The 24,163-nt window shown below is 43.8% G+C and overlaps 2 protein-coding genes across 7 annotated transcripts in view; one reads left to right on the top strand and one right to left on the bottom strand.

The window, feature by feature from the left end:
* The window catches only part of LOC121597596 (angiotensin-converting enzyme), a 76,776-nt gene that overhangs the window by 14,861 nt on the left and 37,752 nt on the right, over positions 1-24,163 (bottom strand). The gene's annotated exons all lie outside the window — the stretch shown is intronic.
* Positions 3,250-5,850, top strand: LOC121597601 (MAGE-like protein 2). Its single transcript, XM_041923476.1, has 2 exons — positions 3,250-3,357; positions 3,810-5,850. The coding sequence occupies exons 1-2, from the start codon at positions 3,346-3,348 to the stop codon at positions 4,956-4,958; spliced, it is 1,161 nt and encodes a 386-aa protein (XP_041779410.1). The 5' UTR covers positions 3,250-3,345; the 3' UTR covers positions 4,959-5,850.

Here is a 24,163-nt window from a genome sequence, read left to right as displayed (position 1 = left end):
AAATTTCGCTTAAGATGATGGATAATCTGGTTAAGTTAAGTTTGTAATTTATTCATGTTATTTTAACTTTCAATTTATTCAATAATTTAGTAATTGGTAATATATTCATGTTCAATTATTTCCACATCAATTTGCCATTGCGATCGATCATGCGCGATAGCACGTAACCTTTCAGAAATCATGTACTAATTTGTAGCGGACAAAACAACACACCAATCTCTTCCGTACCACGCCTTACGTGTTGTAATGTTGACACGAAAACACGACCATATGGTACAGATTTCTTACCTTTGAACAGAAGCTGTTCTTTTTTTCCTTCACCTCAACCAACTTCACGTTTTCGGGCTTCTGTGTTTACATGCGACACCACCGTCCCCGGCTCATGAGTCATGAAGACAACAAAAGACAATTATCTCACCATTTAATTTATACCAACAACACCTTACGTTTCGCTTTCGTGCATGTGCATGCATTTAACGTTGGCTAAAGCACGCTGAAGCCATGATCTGATTCCGGAGCAGAGATAACGATGCCGACCTCGGCGACACACGTTTGCTGAAACCATTTGCTAGCCGAAGTAGCAACGCGGAGAACTTCTCACAGTACACTTTGGCTGGCGTCTCTCTTGGCACCACCGTTGGAAGTCGTGAAAAGCGGGGCAAAAGAACGAAGCCCAGTTTCAAGCGGTTTTGTTTGGATCGCAGATCATGTGAAGCATGCATACCGTCGCGATCATACCCTATGATTATCAGCAGTAAGGCAGTATGGAAACGCACGAGAACCTTTTGCCTGGAAAACACAAACGGGTGCACGATCGTTCGATGGTTGAGTAACGATCGGTAGGGCGTTCTGAGTTTTTGCAGCCAAAAAATTCAAAAACCTGACCCGTACCGACCCGCATGATTTTTCGATACCGTATTTCAATTCGCCGGCAAAGGTCGCTTTACCATGCACGGTGACCGACTTCTCAGAGCATAGATCTCGTCGTTATGTTGCACAGAAATCATGCCATACGATGTCCTCCCACCCCATACGCGATTTGTTCAGCGTAAACAAACAACGCAAATATTGCCATTGCGCACGGCCACCAGCGACCGCTTTGATGCGGAATTGCGTGATCGCTCGGAACAATTCACTCGCTGGCGGCACGTGGTTAATTAATTTATGAATGGTCATTGGGGGGGGGGGGGGGGGCAGTTTCAGATTATGATGCACGGTACACGGAGGGGGAGGGGCAAATGTGGAGCCTCCATCATCAAATCATATCGCAATCGTGCTCTTAATCTTGAGCTAATTATGTGCGCTCGAGTGCTCGGATGAGGTGCATCACATTGTCACGAGCGCCTCCCGCTGCCGTCAGTCGATCAAAGCCGGTTCAAGGCTGAGAAATTGGACTTCGGGCCGACCATCTCCGGGCACGATGCTTGATTTATGCTGGGCAGTGGGTGAACCATTTTCACGCCTGTCATGCAAGCGTGGGTTCAGACAGCGATTTTGGGGCCGGGTGGGCCTAAGATTGTTTGTCACGCCGTTTTGATGCACCGGAGCATGCGCGAGATGACAGCAAGGGCATAGTTTAGCTTAGCGATGACCTTGTAAGATCAGTGCTGGTTGGATGGGAAAATAAGATCAGCAGAGAATAAAAAAAATTTACCAAAAGCTTATTGAATGTTGATTTAACAGCAAGATCCAGCGATCCAGAGGCAAGAGCGGGGGAAATGTATCTGAAATTTATTAGCACTCAGAAATTGTCATTGTAACTGGCACGATGATCTATTGTTTTTTTTTTTCATCTTCTGAACACTAGTTTGAAGCCTCTTTTTCGAGTTTCTCCAACCACAGTTGACACTGACACTGATGAGATTTAAATGCTTTCAACTCCTTGCTAAGGCCAGACCAATTTGGAGTAAAACACAATCTGCACAAATAGGTAAACTATGCTATAGAATTCTTGCTGGCTCATTTACGTACATCGTGGCGGAGGACAAGACCTTCCGAAAAATATGCACCATCACCAAGTGTCATCTGTCAACGCAACTAATTGCATGTCAGCCGGAAACATCCTTCGCGATGTACAGTTGATACAAATTGCTTGACAAGCAGACAATTACCTTATGTTGATTTTTGGCCGGTCCCTACCAGTGTATCACTACCGAGTATTACGCCTGCTACGCGATTAATTCATTGCTTTTGCTTGAAATATGGAATCTGACACATCGAAACACAATCATAATCATGATCACTCGCCAGAAACATGATCGGAAACACAGACCCTTGCTCACTCGCGCAAACAAAACCGAATTTGTGCAACCTTTTGTGCGGAAATGAACTTCCTCACAAGACGGTAATGAAGTAACAAAAACCCCGCACTTGCAACACTCGTGGCTTGATCCCACACGAAAAGCGAGCGATCGAGACCCTTTCAGGACCAGTTCCGCACACAACGGCGCCCAATTAACTAAGTCAACGTTGCGCCGGCAGGCAGAATGTGTTTCGCACTATTGTGTGCTCTATTGGTTCAAGGTTTGCTCTCATGCAAAACAGCAACAATCGCCCCCCAAAAACTGCGCGGCTGGGAGATGAGTGTGCAACAACAAAACAGCGTGGAAAAGTTGATCGGGGAGTGGAAAAGTAGACAAAGCTTGCATTGGCCATTTCCGGGAACTGGTGCTCAAGAAACGCCTAGAATGTAAAGAATTAAGTCATTAGAGCAAAGATAGTCCAGTTCCCTACTACTGCTAGCGGTCTCCGGAACCAGACAATGTCACACCTGGGCGGAAATCGGGTGGGGTTAGCTCGCGAAAGGAACCGGGTCACGTTTTCCATCTCCCTTCGGAACGTCATCGCTACCACCATAATCAAGAGCGTGCGTGTGTGGGGATCTTGAGCACTCATTTTCGACCGATCCAGAGCGACTGCCTGTCAGGTAGCTCAACCGTCTACTCAGTGCGGGTTCATTCGTGTAGCTCACGTTTGCCGCCAGTCGCTCACCGTCTACATGGTTTTGGCGGGTTCGACCTACCCCAAGCCTACCGACGTCCGGGGAATATGAATGGGGCACTCGCGGACCGCATTCACGCACCGCGAGTGAGTGGTTTCGATTTCAGCTCGTGGTGGCCGAACGCGCCCCGGCCACAAGCGGGCGCTTTCGGTTTCAATTTGGCGGGGGACACGCGCACCACAATGGCGGGGGGTGCGCACAAACACAGAATCGGATGAAAGTGAATTTCGTCGTTTTAAGTAGTATAAAAGCGGCGACTTAGCACAAATCAGCATCCAGTTCAGTGTCTGGAACCGCACAGTTGCGCATCGTGGTTTCGCTAACCAGTTCGTCGTTGAGTCGCAATGAAGTTTTTTGTGAGTACAGCAACGGTGAACCAAGTGTCGTTGGAGGGTTGTGAGGGTTTCTCGGGGTGGTATGGATGTTCTTGAAGTGCAAAGTTCTTGTTAAACTAATCAGTTTATTGTAGTGAAAAGAAGAAAAAAAAAACGTAAAATTTTCAAGCTTTGTTGAGGTGAACTGGAATACGAAAAAACGCTTAGTTTTTGTGGAACAAGTTCTTCTAAATTTGGTCTTAACAAAGGTTTAACAATTACCATGTGAAATTAAGAAGCGTTTAGGCTTAGACTCCAACTTTAACGTATTTGTAGTTTCTTTTTAAACTCTTTCGAAAGCGAATTGTTAATTTATCGTTGATTGCTTCAACCTTTTTGTGGGATTTTCGCAACATTTTGTCCAATTCTTTTAAACTTATTGAAAAAAATGTTGGTTTTGTGATAACAATCCCTTTCCTTCTCGTCCTAAACAGATCTGTCTGTCGGCGCTTTTGTTGGTTTCGGCAAATGCCGAATCAGAGCAGAAGAAGTCCGCAGCCGATAGTAAGGCCGCCGTCCCGCTCGAGAAGAAGCTCGACAAACGGGGCCTGCTGAGCCTCGGCTATGGCTACGGTATTAACGGGCTGGACGTAGGCTACATCGGTGGTGGCCATCTTGGCGGTGCGTACCATGAGGCACACGATCATCACTACGGACACGGCGTGTATCTCGGTGGCCACACGGATGTCACCAAAACGGTAACGCTGGTGAAGGGTGTCCCGGTACCGTACACGGTTGAGAAGCACGTCCCGTACACCGTGGAGAAGCATGTCCCCTACCCAGTGAAGGTCCCGGTACCGCAGCCCTACGAAGTAGTCAAACACGTTCCAGTTCACGTGAAGGAGTACGTTAAGGTGCCCGTTCATGTGCCGCAGCCCTACCCGGTTGAGAAGAAGGTGCCCTACCCGGTCCATGTTCCGGTCGATCGTCCCTACCCCGTCAAAGTGTTCGTGCCCCAGCCCTACGAAGTGACCAAGCACGTCCCGTACCCAGTGAAGGTGCCAGTCCCGCAGCCGTACGAAGTTACCAAGCACGTGCCAGTGCCAGTGAAGGTGGAAGTGCCCGTCCCAGTGCCGTACACCGTCGAGAAGAAGGTTCCGTATCCGGTGAAGGTCCCGGTCGACCGTCCCTATCCCGTCCATGTGCCAGCTCCCTACCCCGTTGAGGTGGAGAAACCCGTCCCGTACACCGTCGAGAAGCCAGTCCCGTATGAGGTGAAGGTCCCGGTCGATCGTCCCTACCCCGTGCCGGTGGAGAAGCCCGTCCCGTACCCGGTTAAGGTGCCCGTCCCAAAGCCGTACTACGTCGAGAAGCACATTCCGTACACGGTCGAGAAGCCCGTCCCGGTCCCAGTGAAGGTTCCGATCGATCGCCCATACCCCGTCACGGTTGAGAAGCACATCCCGGTGGAGAAGCCCGTCCCAGTGCCGGTAAAGGTACCAGTCGCTGTCCCAGTCCCGGTACACCACGACCATCACCATCACCATCTGGAGCATCTGCATGAGCCGCACCACCATCATCACCATGACGTGAGCTACACCAGCTTCAGCGGCTACGGACAGGACTACAGCTACCACCATTAAGAGAGGGTGTGGAAAGTAGATGTTGGTAGATCTTCTGTAACATACATCTGGTGGATCCTCGGGTACGGGGAACCCTGCACGTTTCTAGAAACACGACGCACCCGTCACAGACGTTATGGAGCACCTTCCCAATACTCTCGGGGTCACTCCGAATTTCGGGAGATGTTTCGTTCTTAAATAGCTATTATCATCATCGATCACCATCACACTCACACAAACACTCTATCTCTCCTTTTGCTATCCAATCGAATAACCTCAATCGTCATACTCAGAAGAGAAGAGACACTTTCTCACAAACACATACACACAAAAAAACACATTCAATCGATTGGGATCGACAGTTGTGCACCGATGTGATAATGTACATGCACTGCCCTTATGATTTTTTGTTTCTACTTCGTTCCTTCTTTCCGCGCTGGACGGAATCATAGGTACCCTATGCGCACACCGTAACAAAATGGCCCAACAAACGTCAGCCTTGCCCAAATGCACACCTTTGCTCGCTCGTTTCCCACCAAACTTTGTGCGAGAAAGGTGCTGCTGTACAGAAACGAACGATTGGAACCAAAATTAGTGTAGTTTTGGATCGCTTTATTTTCACTCCCAACGGGGGAGCGAACAGGGGAGCCACAACACTCAACAACAAAGCTTTTTTGACATTTTTGCGAAAAAATAGCCAAAAAACATGATTTTTTTAGAAGAAGAGAAACACATTGCGATCCTGTAAACGACCAGCACGGCCAGTGAAATGCTCCCAATGCATCCATCGCACCAAAAGAGTGTCATAGGCGTGCATTTGATCAAGGCTGACAGCGGGGCACGATGTACTTTTTTTATTATATTTTATTGTAAATAAGACGAAAAATAAACGAAACAAAGATTGTTGTACAAAAACCAAGCAAATTCTCATTCTTAATGCCTTCCGGATTCTTCTGCTTTTCTGTTCTAGGTCAAACACACACAACACATTTTCGTTTGAATAGTTTTCCGCTCACACAGTTCAAGGAGGTTCCCTGCGCCACCACACACCGACCGGGTAACCGCACCGAGATGGACACAACGATGGCTCCAAGCTGACCACTCAAGGGCTCGGTGTGACAGGTTAAGCGGTCGTAAAACTTCGTAAATCATCCTATCTCCATAGAATCGCTGTTGTTGTTGTAGTTGGAACGGACAGTACTGATGGGAAAAAAAACGCTGAAAATATGGGCTCGTCCGAGACATTCGTTATAAGCGTCTTCTCCATTTTCGGTGGCAAACGGGAAGGTTTGTCGCTTGATGCGGGGTTGCAGTCTCCCTCGCCCTGACAGGTAATGGCTTGTGTTCTTAAAACTTAGCAACTGAGCCACCAATGTCTGTGTTTGTGTGGCGGTCGTTGTTTCTCCACCTCGTTCCTCGTCGCACCAACTCGCGTATCTTGCATAACACCAATTGTGCAGCTTGCACACATGCATAACAACCAGCACATCCAGGCTGGAAATTTACGTCTGCCCACCATTCGCAGCGTTGGTTTCAACTGAAACAATTCACCACCATGGAATGTGTACCTTACGCTCATCAGAACGGCGAGCGCATCGTTTTTCCCATGCGCACGATGCTGTAGCAGAACGCGTGAAGATGCCGCACGAATGGCATGCGTTTCGATCGTAAGACTTTTCAGACCGCACGAACAAGGTGGAATCGGGTTTGTTTCTTTTTGTATTTGCTGCTCTTACCGATCGAACACATCTGTTTCTGTTTGCAAAGGTGAAACAAGAGAGGAAAGAAAAAAGATCCCACCAATTCGTAACAGTATGCCAGCGTGGAAGGTGCGCTACGGGGAGAAAGAAGAGACCGCATGGTGGTGAAGATGATGATGGGTGCCACGTGCGATGCGGTAATGAGGGGTTGGCGTCGCTCGATCTTCGCGAGATCGGGCGTTAATGTATAGAGCCGGTGCAAAATGCCGACAAAGGTCAAGTGATAGTTTTCGGCTGTACTACACGATGTATGACAAAAGGGGGGAGAAGGAATGGGTGTATGGTTTTATTTCGGTTTCGATTTTTCCGGCTCTCCGTACCCGCGTGCGGCAGAGTTCCCAACGGAGTTAGCCATTTCATTGTTGTTTGGATGCCGAGCCAAGCGAAATGAGCCGGTTTCTCAATCGTAAATTGCATGGCATAATCATTTATTGGGTGCCGGTGAGGGTTTTTGTTGTTGTTGTTGTGCTGGGCTGGCACGCCGCAGCATAATGTAAAATGTTTGATCGCTTTACGTGTCAATGAGGCGAAAGATAGGTAACGCGGATAGAAATGGAGAGATAGAAAGAGAAAGAGAGAACCAGACGTCGTTGATCTCAAACAAAGGAGCGATAAGGAAATGATCTTTGGCAGCATCAAAATTGTGGGTATTATTTATAGCAAAATGGAGCTCATCGTTTTGCTTGATTGAACGTTTATCAATTACGTTGTATTTTCTGCAAGCGGTTTCCACATTTATCGTTATTACATGAAATTGACGAATGAAACTGGCACAGTTTAATTTTTATTAAATAATTATTTCATTCTCTTTTGTAAACAGATTGGCTTTATAAACTTATAAACAGATAATTTATAAAATTTACTAAAACTTTGTAATATTACAAAAACTTTCAAATAGTTTTAATTGAAAGCATATAGTCCCTGGTTTTATTACTATTCAGAGAGAGTTTAGGGAAATGCAACAATGCTCGATGAACGATAGTAATGGAATAATATTTTACTATAGACCATTTATAAATCAAGGTTTACTTCGATCATTGATCACTTTGATAATCTAACAATTATTATAATGATTGTTAATAAATGCTAATTTTTTTTATAGTGTTACCGCGTGGCTACACGAGGTAAAATATACAGATTATATACAGATAATGATTAATTGTTGACTAAAAATTGACTAATTACTTAACATTGAAGTTATTTCATGGATTAAGTTGCGATTTTGTACACGTTATTGGTTTACATTGCACATCAGCTGGTTGCTGTGATGCGTTATCTGACAGATATTTCACCTGTCAAATAGTTCACTTCGCTGTATATTTCACCACGTGTAGCAGCGCGGTTATAATTTTTAATTTTTATTAAGACCTCTAATATAAGGCACATTTATCACGAGCTTGAGATGTTGCAAATTATTTTGTTTCTGCTTGGAAAGTACCTTATATATGTATCATATATTGTTTTGAATTAAAACTATTTAGAGACATGATTGCATGCTTATGAAGCATTGAAACAAAATAAACCGTATAATTATTTCCTATCATTTAGCTCTACAGAATATACTTAAAGCCTCCCAATGTTTGTGTAAGAATGTTAATTGCCAACGATGCCATCAAAACTTCTGAGTGAACATGTCCGAATGACCAGAATATTTTTAATTAATTTATTTTGCTCTGCATTCTTAAGATCAAGCGTATTTTAAAATAATGTAACACCATAAAACTCACTCAGCATGACATCCGCTACGTTGGGCACTAATCTACTCATACATCTTCGCCCAGCGACAATGTTTCATAAGCAGTCGCATGTTAGACGTTTCGCACTTGTAGCATGAATCGAAACCCAGCACCGCTCGATCTGACCGATCGTTAAGCCGGTCGCCATTGTTTTTATTGTGTCTCATTAATATTAATGTCCGATACCAGTACCCACCCACGGCAATCCCATCTAGCACGCCCGCCCGCCCACCCGCAGGGTCCTGTTACACAAGTGCAAGAAAAAAAGAGACAAAACAACCCAACACGCGAGCAAACAACATTGACCAGGAAAAACGTTAGAGCTGGTCAACTTTTACTTTCATCTATCCGGGTCTGAGAGCAACGTGAGGCTTGATGGTTACGTTGCTCACGACCGACCTCGCCGTCGCATCGTACAGCTCTGGGAGGAGGACCTTGCATGCCATATACTCATCTAAGAACCAGCGCAACGCCAGTGCACTACACCGTCCACTGCATTCTACTGCCAACTCGAACGAGCGACCGAGAATCCTGTTTTAATTGCTACCGCCACCACCAGTACGGATCCGCATTGCGATCAATTATAACATATCTAGGGCATCTAGGGTCGGGTATGGATGCTTTGTTATGCCTCAGCTCGATACCACTTAGCTGGTTCGTGTCGAGTAGGTGGGTGCTGCGATTGCGATCGCGAAGTCAATATGCATTTGCCTTGGTCAAGGTCGCACATCCTGTCGTCTCGTTTAGCCGGGGCGCCATGCCAACGCCACGTCAAATGGAAGGATGCTGTAATACACTCCCCCCGCGAAAGGGGTAACCAGCTCTTCGGTAAGGTCCGGCTGAGAAAAATTGTACACCCTATGGTATAATTGGCGAAGGCCAAACAGTAATCTTCCGCTGCTTCCGACCAGCAAACGGTCGCCGGTTGTGAAAACGGAACCAATTTAACGACGAAGGGAAATTAGCTCCATTTAGGTACCATTTTTATGCAGCCAGCATGGCTTCGTTACGTTCGGCGTTCGGTCACACAATTTTCTTCCCCGCATTACGTGCCGTGACCTTCCGCGTTTATGATCGCACACTGGACGGACGGAGTGGTACTTGGCCATAAGCAACTAGTTTTGACTTTGACCCATGCGTACCGGAATCGTAACCGGCGAGCCGGTGGTAGAGTCTAGTCCCCCCCTTTTTTTGTTTTGGCTCGAGTGCGAAAGTGGCCTTGAAGAGAGACGGAAACCGCCGAAAAGCACCTTTCCCTTTTCTTTTCAGTTTCTTTTCGCAGTGCAGCTTATTTTCATACGGCGTCTGGCTGGATGTGTTGCGTTACATCACAATGATCGATTTTACGATCACGCTCATTTACCAAAACGTAACCATACACAACGTTGACCTTGAAATTAAACAAAGTGAAAAAAAATGTTTCTCATTTCTATGCAACGCAATTTGCCACACGCTAACGTCTTAATTAATCTCGCTGTTGTCAACGAAAATCGAAATTAGTGCGTTGTTGCGTAGCTCGGCGGCGCCCTAGCGACTAAAACAAAAAGACTTCAAAAGATAGCGTTCCGTTCCGATTTGAACGCTGGCTTTTCGCAGATTGATGCTTCCTACTACTGCTGCTGCTGCTGGGAGTTTCTGCACCATGTTTAGATTGCTTTATTAGTCACCGATTATTAGCCAGCTCGTTTCCAATGCCCGCTGGGCACATGCTGTCAATGGTAGGTGCCGACGAATAATCAACTTGATTGCAGACCGAAGTAGTAATAATTTTACCCACATTTGCAAACTGGTTCAGGTCTTGGCTGGGATGATCGGAATCAGGTGGCACTGATTGCTGATTAGATATATTTATAGGTCGTTTTTGCTGCCCTGGCGTCTTTGTTTCCTCTGCTTGTCATAAGCAATAAGGCGGAATGCGTTATGGCATGTGTGACGTGTCGCGTTTGCTGTCGTTGATAATTTGTAGTTCAATATTGCCATTTGAGTTTAGAAATGTAGTAAAAAAGACCAATGAAGGAATTTTGGGACAAAAACTCTAATCGAAAAGCAGTCTCTGAACGTGTGTCCGTCGTTTGATAATTAGCGAGGAATTAGTTTTGGGTGGAACGAACCCAAATTTTATTAAAAAAAATTACCTTTCATTATTTTGGCTTTTATAAAATTCCTCGTAGAAAAAAAAGAATAAGAGTTGTTCGAACACGAAATTTAACACCAAACAACCACAAACAAGTGATTGTCATAGTTTAACCAGTTTTCTTTGTGGTGTGAAAAGGTGAATGATTAGCCGGTTTCAATCTGCCAATCAAGCAAAACCGATCAACCAATTCCCGTCCATCAACCCATTTACAAATCGTTAGTTTATCGAACTCAGCTTAGCTGACCAATATTTAGCCTGACCGATTGGGAACAATCATACAACCAATGGAAGTAGGCTACAGAGCAGTGCAGTGAGTTCCCGATCCCAAACTAGTCAGTCACTCTTAAAACGTCAACGTTGAGCACAGTAACAAAACCCCCGGCGCAGTAACGAAACAGAAGACTTGCGCGAGCTATCAGCACACGAACCCGTTATTAGGTCGACCATGGTCCCGAGCGCGGCTTCTGCACGCCGGACACTGCCCCGTTTTCATCGACCGGCGGTTACATAAATTCTACCAGGGATCGATGCAATTCACATCACGTACCCGTGGCGCCCTGCCCGCCACCAACCATCCCACACAGCCTTAAAGAGGGTGGGATGGGCAGTCAACCTGATTTGAATACAGTTGGAGAAGAGTGAGAGTAAGCTCGCACAAAAAAACGACAGAAATACCCGTCAATGCAATGCCGACGTAAATCGACATTTTTACACTTACCTGTATGCTTAATCCTACAAAGGAGGATATACTGGAGTGCGCAAATACCCTTCCCTTCTGTCTGTTGGTAGTCCAGAAGACACACACGCGCGGAATTATCTAATATCCAACAGAACACGTTTAATTTCGTTTGCTTGCAAAATGGCACCGTTTGCTGGGCAGTACGCAGACAGTACAGATTGCATGATTATGTTTCACCGACCGGGCACCCCGGGTCCGTTGTGCGAAATGCTCGTGGACCCATTTATTTCATAGTCGGGTGCTCGTTAATTTTCCTAAGCTGAAAGCATTTGAAAATGAACCGCTGTCCGGGACGGGACGAAAGAAGCACATTTAGCTAACGAGTACCGCTGTACTACTTGCTTCCTTGTTTCGGGGCTCGACTTTGCAGACGGTGAGAGCACCCGCTGGCACTAGCAGAGGGTGCAAACTGACTCCAAAGCACAGGAGCAGGATAAAGCCGTTGTGACTGAACAGTGCGGTCGGGTGTGTGTTTTTGTTTTTTTTACGTGCTTTTTTGTTTAAATGTTCTCCTCGCTGCGATTACACAAGTCTGTCTTGTGTGCGTAGTAGTAGTGGTAGTGTCTTGACAATGTAAATTAGTCCAGTCCAGGAAGCAGTAAGCGATCGGTGCGTATGTGGTTTAAATCTGGATCAGCTGGCCGTACTCATTGCGCAACTCGTGGGAAAAGGACTGTAAATAATCGCTCCAGCAACGCAAAGGTTGTCGCCGCGGAGTATGTTGTCGTATTGTATCATCGTAAAGGAATTATGCAGATTTTTATTTTGACAAAACATTCCTGCGGTGATAAATGCATACTGAGCAATTACTTTTATATGCACATACCGCCGACAGCTGCACAATGAAGTCATCTCCAAAGGAACACGTAGAACGAAACAAACAAACACACAAAAAATGCTTTGCTTTTAATCAATCTCCCGTTCACCTGTTCCCTTTACCTTTGTGGCCGGCAATTTGTGTTTCTTTTGCATTATTTAATACCCTCTTGGCGGTGCGAACGCAAGTTGCAAGTGCGAATCACCGGTGGCGATAAAAATGCAAGTTATATAAAAAGTGCTCAAAGTGCTGATCTGAAAGATCAAACCAATTATCGGCTTGATTGAGGAGGCTTCACGCGTTCACGCTGGAGCATATTGGGGCGCGCGCGCGCGCGTTCCACTCCGAGAGGGGCGATTGCCGATTGGCAGGATGGTGGTGGAATTTGCAAGCTAGTGTACGGTATGATTGTGCATTGTGCTTTCCACAGAGATGCAGGACTTGGAGCGCAAGAAAAGATGGCATCGACCCGAATGAGATAAGGTACAAAGTGTGATCGTTCAATGCGCCAACGCTGCCAATGATGGATGATGCATTCGCACACGGGGGAAATGTGTTAATAAACAAAGCTTCAATTAACCAGCACGCCGTTTTGGTAAATCATTGAAGATTGTGCTCGAATCAATTTATGTTAAGAAGTCAAAGACCAAAGGTCACCATCCTGCGTGCTTCAGAAGTAATTTATTATACTTTCAGTCCTATTTGTTCTTGAATATTAAACTACACTATTACCATGCAGAACATTTTGGTAGCATTATAAAATATACTCTACATTTTATGTTAAAATATTCCGTATCCTCCATAATGATGGCTTTGCCAGAAACCGGTTTAAAGTAAATCAACGCAAACGCACTTAATGACACCATCCACACCGCAAACGACAACAAACTAGTGGTAGCGCAATCGTTTCCTCTCCGCATGCCTACGCTTGCTGGGCCGCTAATTAACATTTCAAATAAACTTCATCCGTCGCTTAAATCAAGCATCAGGGCTCCCATCGCAACCGAACGCACAGAAAACATTAGTTTATACTACACGCGCACCTCTCGCACCTTGCATCCATCCCGCATACGACTCGATGCGGAATTATGTACGTTCATGTTGGCAAACGCGTAATTACTGAGATTGATTTCGTTGGAAATGTTCTGCATTGGACCTAGCGACACGGTCCTGCACCGGCCGTACGTTTGGTGAGCATATGCCGAACCTGCCCCTGTGTGCCTTCATTTGGTAGCTGAAGGTCTCGGTGGCACAATACGAAAAACGATGCGGTTTGGCAGCAAATACATGTGTGTTGGTGTGTGGATTTTGCTGATCTGGTTGGCCCCAAGTGCACGATGCAATCTTCACCCAAGTTGACCCGGGTTGATCTCCCCGGGAACGTGGGGAGGGAATCGTTAATCATAACTCGGTCGCCAGGTCGGTCGGCAATGGGCAAAAGGCATTATGTATAATAACAGTCACATTAAACGAAAGCAAATTAATTTATTGCAACACACGCGCACCGATCCGCCAGGTAGCTGGCGTGTGGTCGGTGACAGATTGTGGCGGTAGCGAGATGGCTGCAGAATGAGCAATTTGCAGCGGTGTGGATGAGTGTGCGAATGACTGACTTAGTTGTTTGCCGACAAATGGAGTTGCTTACCATGGAAGGTAGAGACAGAGGATCGTAAGAAATGATTTAACGACTTGTTCTGTTCCATTTTAGCACAAGAAAGTTGTCCAATATGGAAAAGAGCTCATAGAATTACTTGCAATCAGAATGATACTAATTATCTTGCGACAAGTTGAACAAAGTCTCTCCTTTTTTAGTAAAATCATAAATGAACCCCGTAACAGCCAGTTCAAAATTCAACAACCAATAGAAACTCGTTTGAATGAAATGTTTCATCGCTGTGTTTGTTTGTTTGAAACATTTCAGCGCCCCAACGCACCGACTTGGGACCCCGTCAGTGCGGTTGCCTACCTGCAAGGGCTAACTTTCGATCGCATGTTGGCGAAAAATCACCCATCCATACCCAAGCCCCGATCCGCATCAGTTCGCGCGATCAAAACAACGATCCACTCACGCGCTACCCGCGCTCAATGGCGCTTATCACCACTCACTCTCACAGCTTACTATAAAGCTGACGGTAACACTCACTCTCGCGCTTAGTTTTCCCCACCCGAAGGAAGACGCACCACGCTGTAGGAAATTTTCCACGAGTGGCCAACGCCTCCGTAACACACTGTACAATGGGTAACAGCCGATGTTCACTGTTTTGCAGCGCCGTTTGTTCAACTCGTCCGTACAGTATGGTGCTGGTCAGCTGGTCGTGCAGGAGGTCTGCTGCTGCTGGTGCCACTAGATCACATCCATCGATCATCGCGCTCGATCGAGAATTACATAAGCCGAGTACGGTCAGCGCACTACTAACACAGTAATTTTTCCTTTTTCTCCTTTTTGCGTCCGCTCTTTTCGTTCTCGTTTTCTGCACACACGCTTACCAACCGGCCAAGAAGGCGCTTACGTTCACTTTCCTCAGACGAATGTGCAGTGCACAGTGACGTGCAAACGAGTTTTGCGGTTTGTTCTTCCCTGTACATCGTGTGCGGAGCATTTTTAAAAGTCGCACGACTCATCATCTTCGTATGATGGACGGAGGGCATTCCGGGTGCAAGTGAATGTAATGCAACGACGTGTTGGTCTCCACCTTTAAAATTGTTCACCTTTTCCAGACATCGTGATTTGTGTGATTTTATTGGATCATTTCTATCCAGTGGCCGTGCCTTTTTCTTCGTCTACGCATCGGGAGCCGGTTTCATGATACTGTGGTTGCAATTGATTTTTTATTGAATCCTCACACGTTACGAGCTTGGGTTGTTTTCTTCTCTTTTGGGCGTTGGAGTTGGGGTGGCACTGCCATTTGTCGACCGCGGTGATAGGTACTGTATTGGTAAGTTTTTCCTGAACAAACTAGTTCGTCCGGCAGCACCCCAAGGCCATCACGAAGGGGCAAAAAGTGGCCGAACAGAGTGAAAGCAACAAAACTTCGTTGGTGAACTGTGAGTGAACTTTGTGGGTTTGTGGTGCCTCGTTTAAGGGCGAGGTGTTTATTTTTATCTCGAATATGCTGACGGTTAGGGTACTACCTGAGCCCTTTATGTGTTTTATGCTCTACTGTAGACAGATTTCTACCATGAATGCAACATTACGTTCATTTTTAAGTCAGACAAAGTAAGGAATCTTTATGGACACTACCAACGTTCTACGAATATGAAATGAATCTTAGCTAAAAATGAGATATAGTGCACAGTGACATCTTAATCTGAAGAAATCAAAGAAACGATCGTAAAGTAATATCGAGCTTGTTTGCAATAACATTCTTCATAATTTAATTATTGATTATTGTTTCATCTTTTATTTTTTTTATTTATTCATGTAACTGTCCTGCATATTGGTGCTACGACAACTTATTAAACTATCTCATAATTACTATTACATTCGAACTAGTCACTGGATCAACGGCTATGATCACCGAAATTGAAAAGTAATAGAAGGCTCATCAAATACAAACCAGTCAAGAGATTAAAATTCAAATGATTTGTTAAATTGTCTTGCCATTGGTAATGAAGGAAAGTCCGATAAAGTGTGAGTTTTGGTATGATATTAAGTAAACTGCGCGATCGAAGGGATGCTACCAGGTGCATAAATGTTAAGGTATCCTGGTATGGAAGGAGCATCCAATTCATCTTTTAACAATTTTTCTGCCAACATCACATTTTAGAAGAATAATAAAAAATCATAATATTTTTGATCATGTTTTTTCTGAATGTTCTTGTAATTTCCGTGCCTAAAGAAAATTGATTTTCAATAAAAAAAATTTTCAGAAAAAAGTATGCTGAATGTTATTGAATAAATTAATGCTTTCTTTCTAGTGGAATCCTTATAGTAGATTGGATAAGGATTCTTTCTAGTGGAATCCTTATAGTAGATTGGCAAATCTACGAGAAGCGAGTTTAGTTAAAAACAATTGTAAATACCTTAAAGTTAATTTATCCATATTTTTGTCAACCTGCTTTCAATATTGCCGTTAACTAGATTCATTGACTAATTACTAAAATTACGTTTGATGATTATTTTAAGATTCGTATTACTCATAGAAATTGGACAAAAATAAAGATCAACTTTTTGAAGGCTTCTGAGATCATTGAAAACCCTGTAATACTACTACACTACCGAATAACTAGTATTGGCTACGATAGGATGGTCCGGGTGGAAATTGATCTCATATGGCTTTTTGTAAGCCGTCGCGATTACCGATTAGACCAATATCATTTTCATGCTTTTAATCAGCTCTAATTCGTCTTGAGCCTTATAACGAAAAAAAAATGATAAGCAGCTAAAGTGCACGGTTTACAAATCACAAACTTGACTACTCGGTTAACACGGTCAATTAAAGAATTCGTTTATGACTCTAATTTGTGTAATTTTCTACAGAATTCATAATGTTGTAAAGTTTTCTATTTTAAGCAAGACCAAGCCGTATCTCTTCAATTTAAAAGAATTATCTATCTAGCTTTATGAAATACATATGTTCTAAAGCGGCTATTTTAAATTGTTGCTGTATTTCGTGTTTCGTCGTGATATTATTGTCTGTTAACATTGTTTTTCAAAACTCTTCCTCGCATAAAACCACGGATAAAAATATAGCCAGATGACAGGCAGCCGGAACTGTACATAGATCTTACGCTTGTTATTGGGAAAAAATGAAATGAGGTTACATTATACAATCTAATAAACTCAAAACAGTAATACTTGTTACCATTTCTTCATTTTTCTTGGATCTATTTATTTGAGAATGCAAGTTGCTTTAACCGTACGTTTTTCTGGGCCGTGTCAGGGTTACCGAAACCATTATCTGTTCTTACTCTTTTCAACTTTCTTTCCTTTGTTTTGTTTGTGTCTTATCTGTGCAGTTGTGACCTTGTAAATCAGAGTTTTTCTTTCCTTATTTCTTTTCTTTATGTATTTTTTAATTCCTTTCAATTTACCTAATATTTAAAAAAAGCATTATTTAACTGGACCGTTTTGATTTTAGATTAGGTTTTGCTTTAGGTTTAGAGTTAGTATATAAGTATTAAGTATGCAATTGTATAGTCTTTGAGACAAACAATTTTCAATAAATATAATAATAATAATAATAATATCGAAAAAAAAACAAATTATAGGTGTCTGCTATATTTTAACGAAACCTTTCTTAACAGAATATGTATACTTCAGTAAACAAAAAATCTGTATGGGATCGAGCCTGTCATGAATCAACGTTTGTTTACATTATTTTTCAGGCTAAAATAATCTAGGCTGAAAATCTGAGGCTAGTTTTGCATGCTTTTTTGTATGGAGTGTCCACATGATTTCAGTCGCCAACTGTCAAACTCCATATAAAACAGCTGGCTAGTATCGTTAAACCACTATCGTTAGATAATTGAGCTATCCGTAAGTGAAGGTAAAACTTCGACCCAACACACCTGGGAAAAAGCGAGCCAAAATTATTTTATATATTGGATGCTATATTATATTTATTCGACGAAACTTTAATCAATCGACATTGAATCGTATCGAATGATATTTCCCTTTCCTGGATGGTCCTGTCCGAATTAGTTTTTTTTTCACATTCAAACTCATTAAGAAAATCAGTAAGTAAGCAACTACCTAGAGTAGTTGTTTCCGCAACATTCTCCTCATGCGACCGTGCTTCACACACCCACGCCAATTGGGACAGCAACCAAAACAAAAACCAGCACGCACGAAACAGTTGTCATCGTCATTGCAACTTCAAGCACGTACTGCATTCGTCATGTGCTATTTACTTCCCACCGCCGCAATACCTTGGCCCACCTGTGCTTAAGAGACGCCTGAAAAGTTAAAGAAGGAAAGAAAACACACCCACAAACCATCCCCTTTCGTTGATCGCTTTCGATCACTGCAAAAAAGGTAAAAAAACACCTGACTTCAAAAAACTGCCATCCTCACACACTCTGGTAGTTCGCTGTTGCTTCGTTTTTGTTTGTATGAATGCATGAGAGCGGTAATAAAATGCCAATAAATTAATTTACCACCCCCGTGCCGATCAAAGCGGTTCCGTGGTACTGCCACTGTGACGGAAAGATGGACCTACCTCCCCCCTTCGGGTGCACCGAGCGATGCGTCGTGCTATGAAATGTTGTCTCATTAGCTAACACCAGCTCCAAGGGTGTTGTGCGAATAGTGTTTTGTAGACCTCACAGACCGGCGCTGGTTGGTGGCTTTTTCATTTTCAATTTTCCTATTTACAATCCCTACCCGAAGACGCTTTTAAAACGAACGGACGAACCATTACGAAGCTTCCGTTTTCCGGCGTACACGTACACGTGCAGCCTTCATCGGTTGAGTGAAAGAGAAAAGCAACCTTTTGAGTGGCCTTCGCGGGTTGGGATAAATATTGTGGCCGAAAATAAATCATAAATAAATAGAAAATACTGCACAGGCTCGATCGATTGAGGATTGTTATACGTACAAAGAAAAACAGCACTTTTTAGTTCCAAGAGCGAAAAGTGTTGGGTAAAAAACCAAATAACGAAGACCCTTTAATTAGATTGAAAAGACATAATGTGTAACACGTGCACGAAATGGGCTCACGCAGGGCTTTGTTTAGCTATGGCACAACTTTGTAAGAAAACGCACGAGTCAGTGAATCACACAAAGCAAATGACTACCGAACTCAAACACCGCTCAAACTGAGGCAATCGGCCAGTGCGGTTTTAAAAAAACGGCCGAACCGCAAAACTAGGCCCCCTTTTATGTGGTGCCGGTAGATGGTGGGCTCCACAAAACAGATGCTTTATGCTCTCATTTTAATGCTCTTCAAGGCACCCGTATGGAGATGTATGTGTCGGTGTACAAACAGTTGCACGAGTAGAAGTAGGGTCAGGTCGTTGAATTGTACTTCGTTCCGTTCGCGCAGAAAGTGTTTTCACAGTGCGATTGTTTTTCACCTACGCATTCCAACGCGATGCAACCCGGTGCACTGTGGCTGCAGCAAACCGATCGAGCACGACTCTCACCCCTGCCTTGCGAAAAGGGAGCAGCGGGCGAAGAATTGTATCTTGTAACACACGGGACACACTTGCGCGATGTTACGATCTGGTAGCATCTGATGCTGCCCACGATCACAGTTCTGCACGGCACAGACACAGGTCTGCAGGAATGGAATGTGCGGCAGCGCACAGCGAAACAAGAAACCGAACAGAGTCAAAAACAAAAACTCGAGCAAACTGACTTAAAAACAAAAGTGAAGTAATAGGAGCACCCGAGCGGCTCCCGCAGGCAAGACACACACGCACGGTAAAGGGTGGCTGCAAAACGAGAGCGAAAGTTATGTTGCGTCGTTACAAACGATGCAATGAATGTGGGAAGGGGTATGGATAGCGGGGTGTGTGTGTGTGTATGTGAGTATGTGTGTACAGCGTCAGGTGTACGTGCATCGACGGCACCACACAGCAGCGAGCGTCATCGATTGGAGGTGGTGGTTGCCCAATTGAGCGGCCGAGAGACAGCCAAGGTTAGCGGACGGCTTTGGTCGGATGGACCCAATTGGGCGCAACTAATGTGTCGCGTCGTTGGATCGAATGTCAGGTGCTTTCGTTTTAGATGGTACTGTGTTTGACCGTTTGATGATGTGTTTTGTAATTCTTTTCAGTTCGTTTTTTACAAGTACTATTTTCCGTTCAAGCAATGCTGGACACTAATTGAAAACAAAAACAGCCTTTTTACGTGCGATGAACCCTGCTTGATTATTTAAAATCATACAATAATCCCGTTCGCAGAAGAATCGTTTTGGAGCCACCCGATAAAATACTCGAATTTTGTTTTATTCTTTAAACCGGCGTAGTGTGTCGTTTTGTTTTCTTTTCTGTGTTATCCGAAAGCGTAGAAAATATATGCTCCGTATTCTTATTCTTATTCGTAAAACGTATTCTTCTTCTTCTATTTGGCATAACGTCCTACGTGGACATGCTCGGCCTATATAGGCTTTCGAGACTTAATTCATTACCACGCAGCGGGGTACTCAATCCATGCTACGGGGTAACGGTCCATTCTAGGCTAGAACCCATGACGGGCATGTCATTGAGTCGTTCGAGTTTACGACTGCACCACGGAACCGCTTGCCTATATTTTTCTTAAAATTAACCTTTTTTTTCTAATATGGGTGTATCCTGGAGACGTAAAAATAATTTTGATTAAAATAAAAAAAATGCTTAACATTTATTTCGGTATTCTAATTTTTACCAATACCTATACAAACGAATGCTAGGTTTGGTTTAAGCTTCGTGTTAGTCCTGAATCATGATGTTTGATTTGATGCATTCTTTAAACCATTGAGTCTGGTTCCAGTTTGATAAAATTCGAAGCATCGATCTGTTTTTTTCTCATAAAAACAGCTTATTTGGTCGTATCATTCCCAATCTGATTTAAGAAATGTCTCAATAACATTATTAATCATATGAGCACAAATAATAAACTTAAGTCAAAAAAGAATAACGCGTTGATGCTAGTGTATACAGGTTTCTGTGACTTGTTATTACTACAAATACAAATCCTACAACTATCGATAGTTGTTCAAGACGGTCCGATTGGGAATCGATTCTATACTATCTTCTAGGAGCCAACGCAACTATCGAACAGCCCATATCAAATGCCCACGTATTTGTTTTCAGTTCTGTGGATAAATTATCCAAGCGAATCTGAGTTTTTATGGCTAAATTGTTATACAAAATTAGAAAAAGAAAGCAAATGTACTTAAAACAACTTAACCTCTTCACAGTTTTAACCCCTCGAGCAGGGCTCAAGCTGCCTCTAAAGGATTCTTACAAAAACATGTTTTTAATTCGACTAACAAGAAAGCAGTTTAATTTTTAATCGAAAACAGAAATTTAAAAAAAACCGTTACTAAATTTTTACTATTTTTCTCATAGTCACTAGACTGTAAAGGGTTTAAAACCCGTTTTATAGATGTCATTGACAGCTATAGCGACGATGAAGTGGTGGCAAATAAAAAAAACACTAAAACAACGTCAAAGGTTTCTCTTGCATGAATGGATATCTTCTTGAAAAGGGACAGTAGTCTACTTAATCGCGTAAAGGTGTAAAAACACAACTTTGAACCAGTACGTATTTCCTCACTCAAAAACAAACACCATCTTTCGCGGCCAAGTCAAGTGCATTGCTGCAATTAAACTGAAATCGCTGCTTCATTTGAACGATGTCACGTCAACCTCATCGAAACCGACAACGCTCAACTCTCTCCACTTGCTTACCTTCCCCTCCTGCCAGACCCCTACGGTAACAGCGCGCTCCCGAGTCTCGTCTTGCCTTTCCCAGTGGCTTTTACGTGCATGCGTTAGGTAATTGAAAATGCAGATTGTATGCACTTGTCCGGGTCCTTGAGCACATACCGCAAAAAAGAGGTTGTGATTCAATGGGTTTGTGTAGCAAAATAGAGCACCATTGCTTTCATCTCGCAAAACGAACCGGATAGACAGATGGATAAACAAATTAAATGCCACCGTGAATCGATTGAATTCTGCACACAAAGCGTTACGAAAACTGCTGCCAAGAGCTTGTTCTTGGGCTGATTATTAAAAAGAAAACTTCTCCCATTCAACGGTGTTGCTGCACGGCTTGGTGCAGCGGGGCCAGAAGGTCAGCGATGCATTCTGTTTGTGTCGCTGCACCTCCATTCATCTTGCTCCGCCGGGAAAGTGATGCTGCGTGTGTTTGGGATCGTATAATGAAAAGAGAATGCTTCGATTCGATTTATGTAATGAAAAGCGGAATCCCTCTTGTCAGCCGGCCGCGTGATGTATAACACTGACCAGGCGCGAGCGATCGTTTGTCTACCTTGCTTCAGCCTCTCTCCGCAAGGGTCGGTTGAAAAGCGAAGAAACCTAATAAATATGTGTTACAGATCGGGAGGGCGTTAGGTGGGAAACAAATGTTGAATAAGCTATAAAGAGAATCGTTTTGTGTTGGACGCGTACTACAATTTAATCGCGGTGATAGTAAAGGAAAAGCAAACGCCTGCTTGATGCTATCTGTAATGGGTTTGCCACTCGAACATGCTGTTAGTTTGCCAGCTTTGGGTGAGAATACTACCGCAGCATAATATTCAATAAGTCGTTTAGGAATGTTTAAAGCATTGTTAAATGCACTTTCTGCAACAAACGGTGGCCCATGATGAGAAATCTGTTCCATCGATTAATGCAGACCTTCACAGGGGTTTCAAGCATTCAAGCGCCCTCTTCCTCACACAGAGAGTTAGATCATCCAAAATGCAACAATTTCCGAATCTGAAATTCATATCGCTCGTTGGATAGAATAAGCCTATTTGAGTTATTTCATCGCCAACAACACCCTCTAAAAAACCTTCAAATAAAGTCGGCCCAAAAATTAAATCAACATGTAACAGAAAACTACTTCCTTGTGTCGTTCCGTACAACGATATTTTGTGTCGTCTCGCGGCGGATGCGGTTGATGGATTAGGCACACTGAGATAAGCTTGAGAGTCTTTGGGGGTAGAGTTTACGATCCAGAAAGAGACAACGCCGGCCATGAATGGTGTTCTCAGCGAAGCATGAAGAGATTCCAACCGTTAATAATCTTCCGTTTTTGTGTGCTTTGTTTGCATTAGAGTTCTGTGCGTCTGAAAGTGTAAGTAAATTCTTACCAAGAAGTTTTCCTTTGAAACAATTTTAGTCAATTTTTTACAGGAAGTAAATGTCCACTTGTAAATTGCCCAATGTAACGTGAAAATAATGAAAAAAAAGGTAAAGTAAACTCGTTGAGTAAACTCATCATTTTAATCGCTTCAATACCTCTTTCACAAATAATCGATCGGCACCGCTCAACCACGTCGAACTGTAAGTGGGGGATGAACACAACATCTAAATTAGTAATCATGACACAATTTTCGCTTCCCACTCCGCTACTCACTCATCTTCTCGCTCACCCGTCAACGTTCGCAGAGGATCTAGGGCGCTGTGAAAGGAAAAGAAAACAACACAACCCTTGTGGCGTTTGGGTTTAAATTAATCCACGCGATGCGATGCAGGGCTTCCCTTAAGGATCGTACTGCACCTGCAACCGGAATGCATGAGCGCGCACACAGCCACACAATTTGCAAACGATGCAAATGCAGCGATAGCTTACCTCCGCCTAGCTCGATTGAGTCCGCATTGCATTAACGATTGCGCACCCTCCCGTCGCGCGAAGGAATTCCTCTTCTGGTAATTAGTTCGGCTTTACCCATGACCGTCACCGGAGCTTAGGAAAAGCTACTCGTGAGGAAAACCGCTTCACCTGCTATATGGATCGAGGCAGGGACGGTCTTCACTAGTGTCGATTATGTCATCCTGTAGGCCACCTTGCGCAGTCCTTCTCTGGCCTGGGTGTGTTTGAGTGGGACAAAACGTAACACCCTTCGTTAAGGTGGAAGGTAGGATCAAGATGATGCGGGTTGCCGGTGAAATGGTTGGAAAAATAGTTGGAAAATCTATGAAATCAACACGATAAAAGAAATGCCCCGACCGGTATGAGGCAGTGCAGTCCGCCCGCCAATGGAGTGCCGATGGCGATGACGATAGGAAGGATGATTGATGGAGCGCGCTCAGGAGTTTATTTATTTCATTTCGTTTTGCTTTTGGCCGTACCTCTCTTTTCCCGTTGAGGCATTTCTTTCACGTGCCTGCTGCTTTTTGCACGCGTCTTCTTTCAGTTCGTCGTTGGAACGTGCCATACTGCCCGTTGTGCATAAAAACACGTTTGCAACGTGTGTTGTTAAGAAGGCTTAAAGTAGGAAATTAAACCAACGATTGGATCGAGAAAACAATTTAGCCGATGTTTGGCTAATTTATGCAACCGCTGCATATGTTTCCAAATTTTGGTCTTGGCTGAGGTTTTATTTTTTAGCATCATCGTATCTCTCAACTCTTTAGACACATAGACGCAAAAAGAACT

The sequence above is a fragment of the Anopheles merus genome, chromosome 3R, assembly GCF_017562075.2.
Source record: "Anopheles merus strain MAF chromosome 3R, AmerM5.1, whole genome shotgun sequence".
Taxonomy (NCBI): domain Eukaryota; kingdom Metazoa; phylum Arthropoda; class Insecta; order Diptera; family Culicidae; genus Anopheles; species Anopheles merus.
This window is presented reverse-complemented; position numbering and strand designations above follow the sequence as displayed.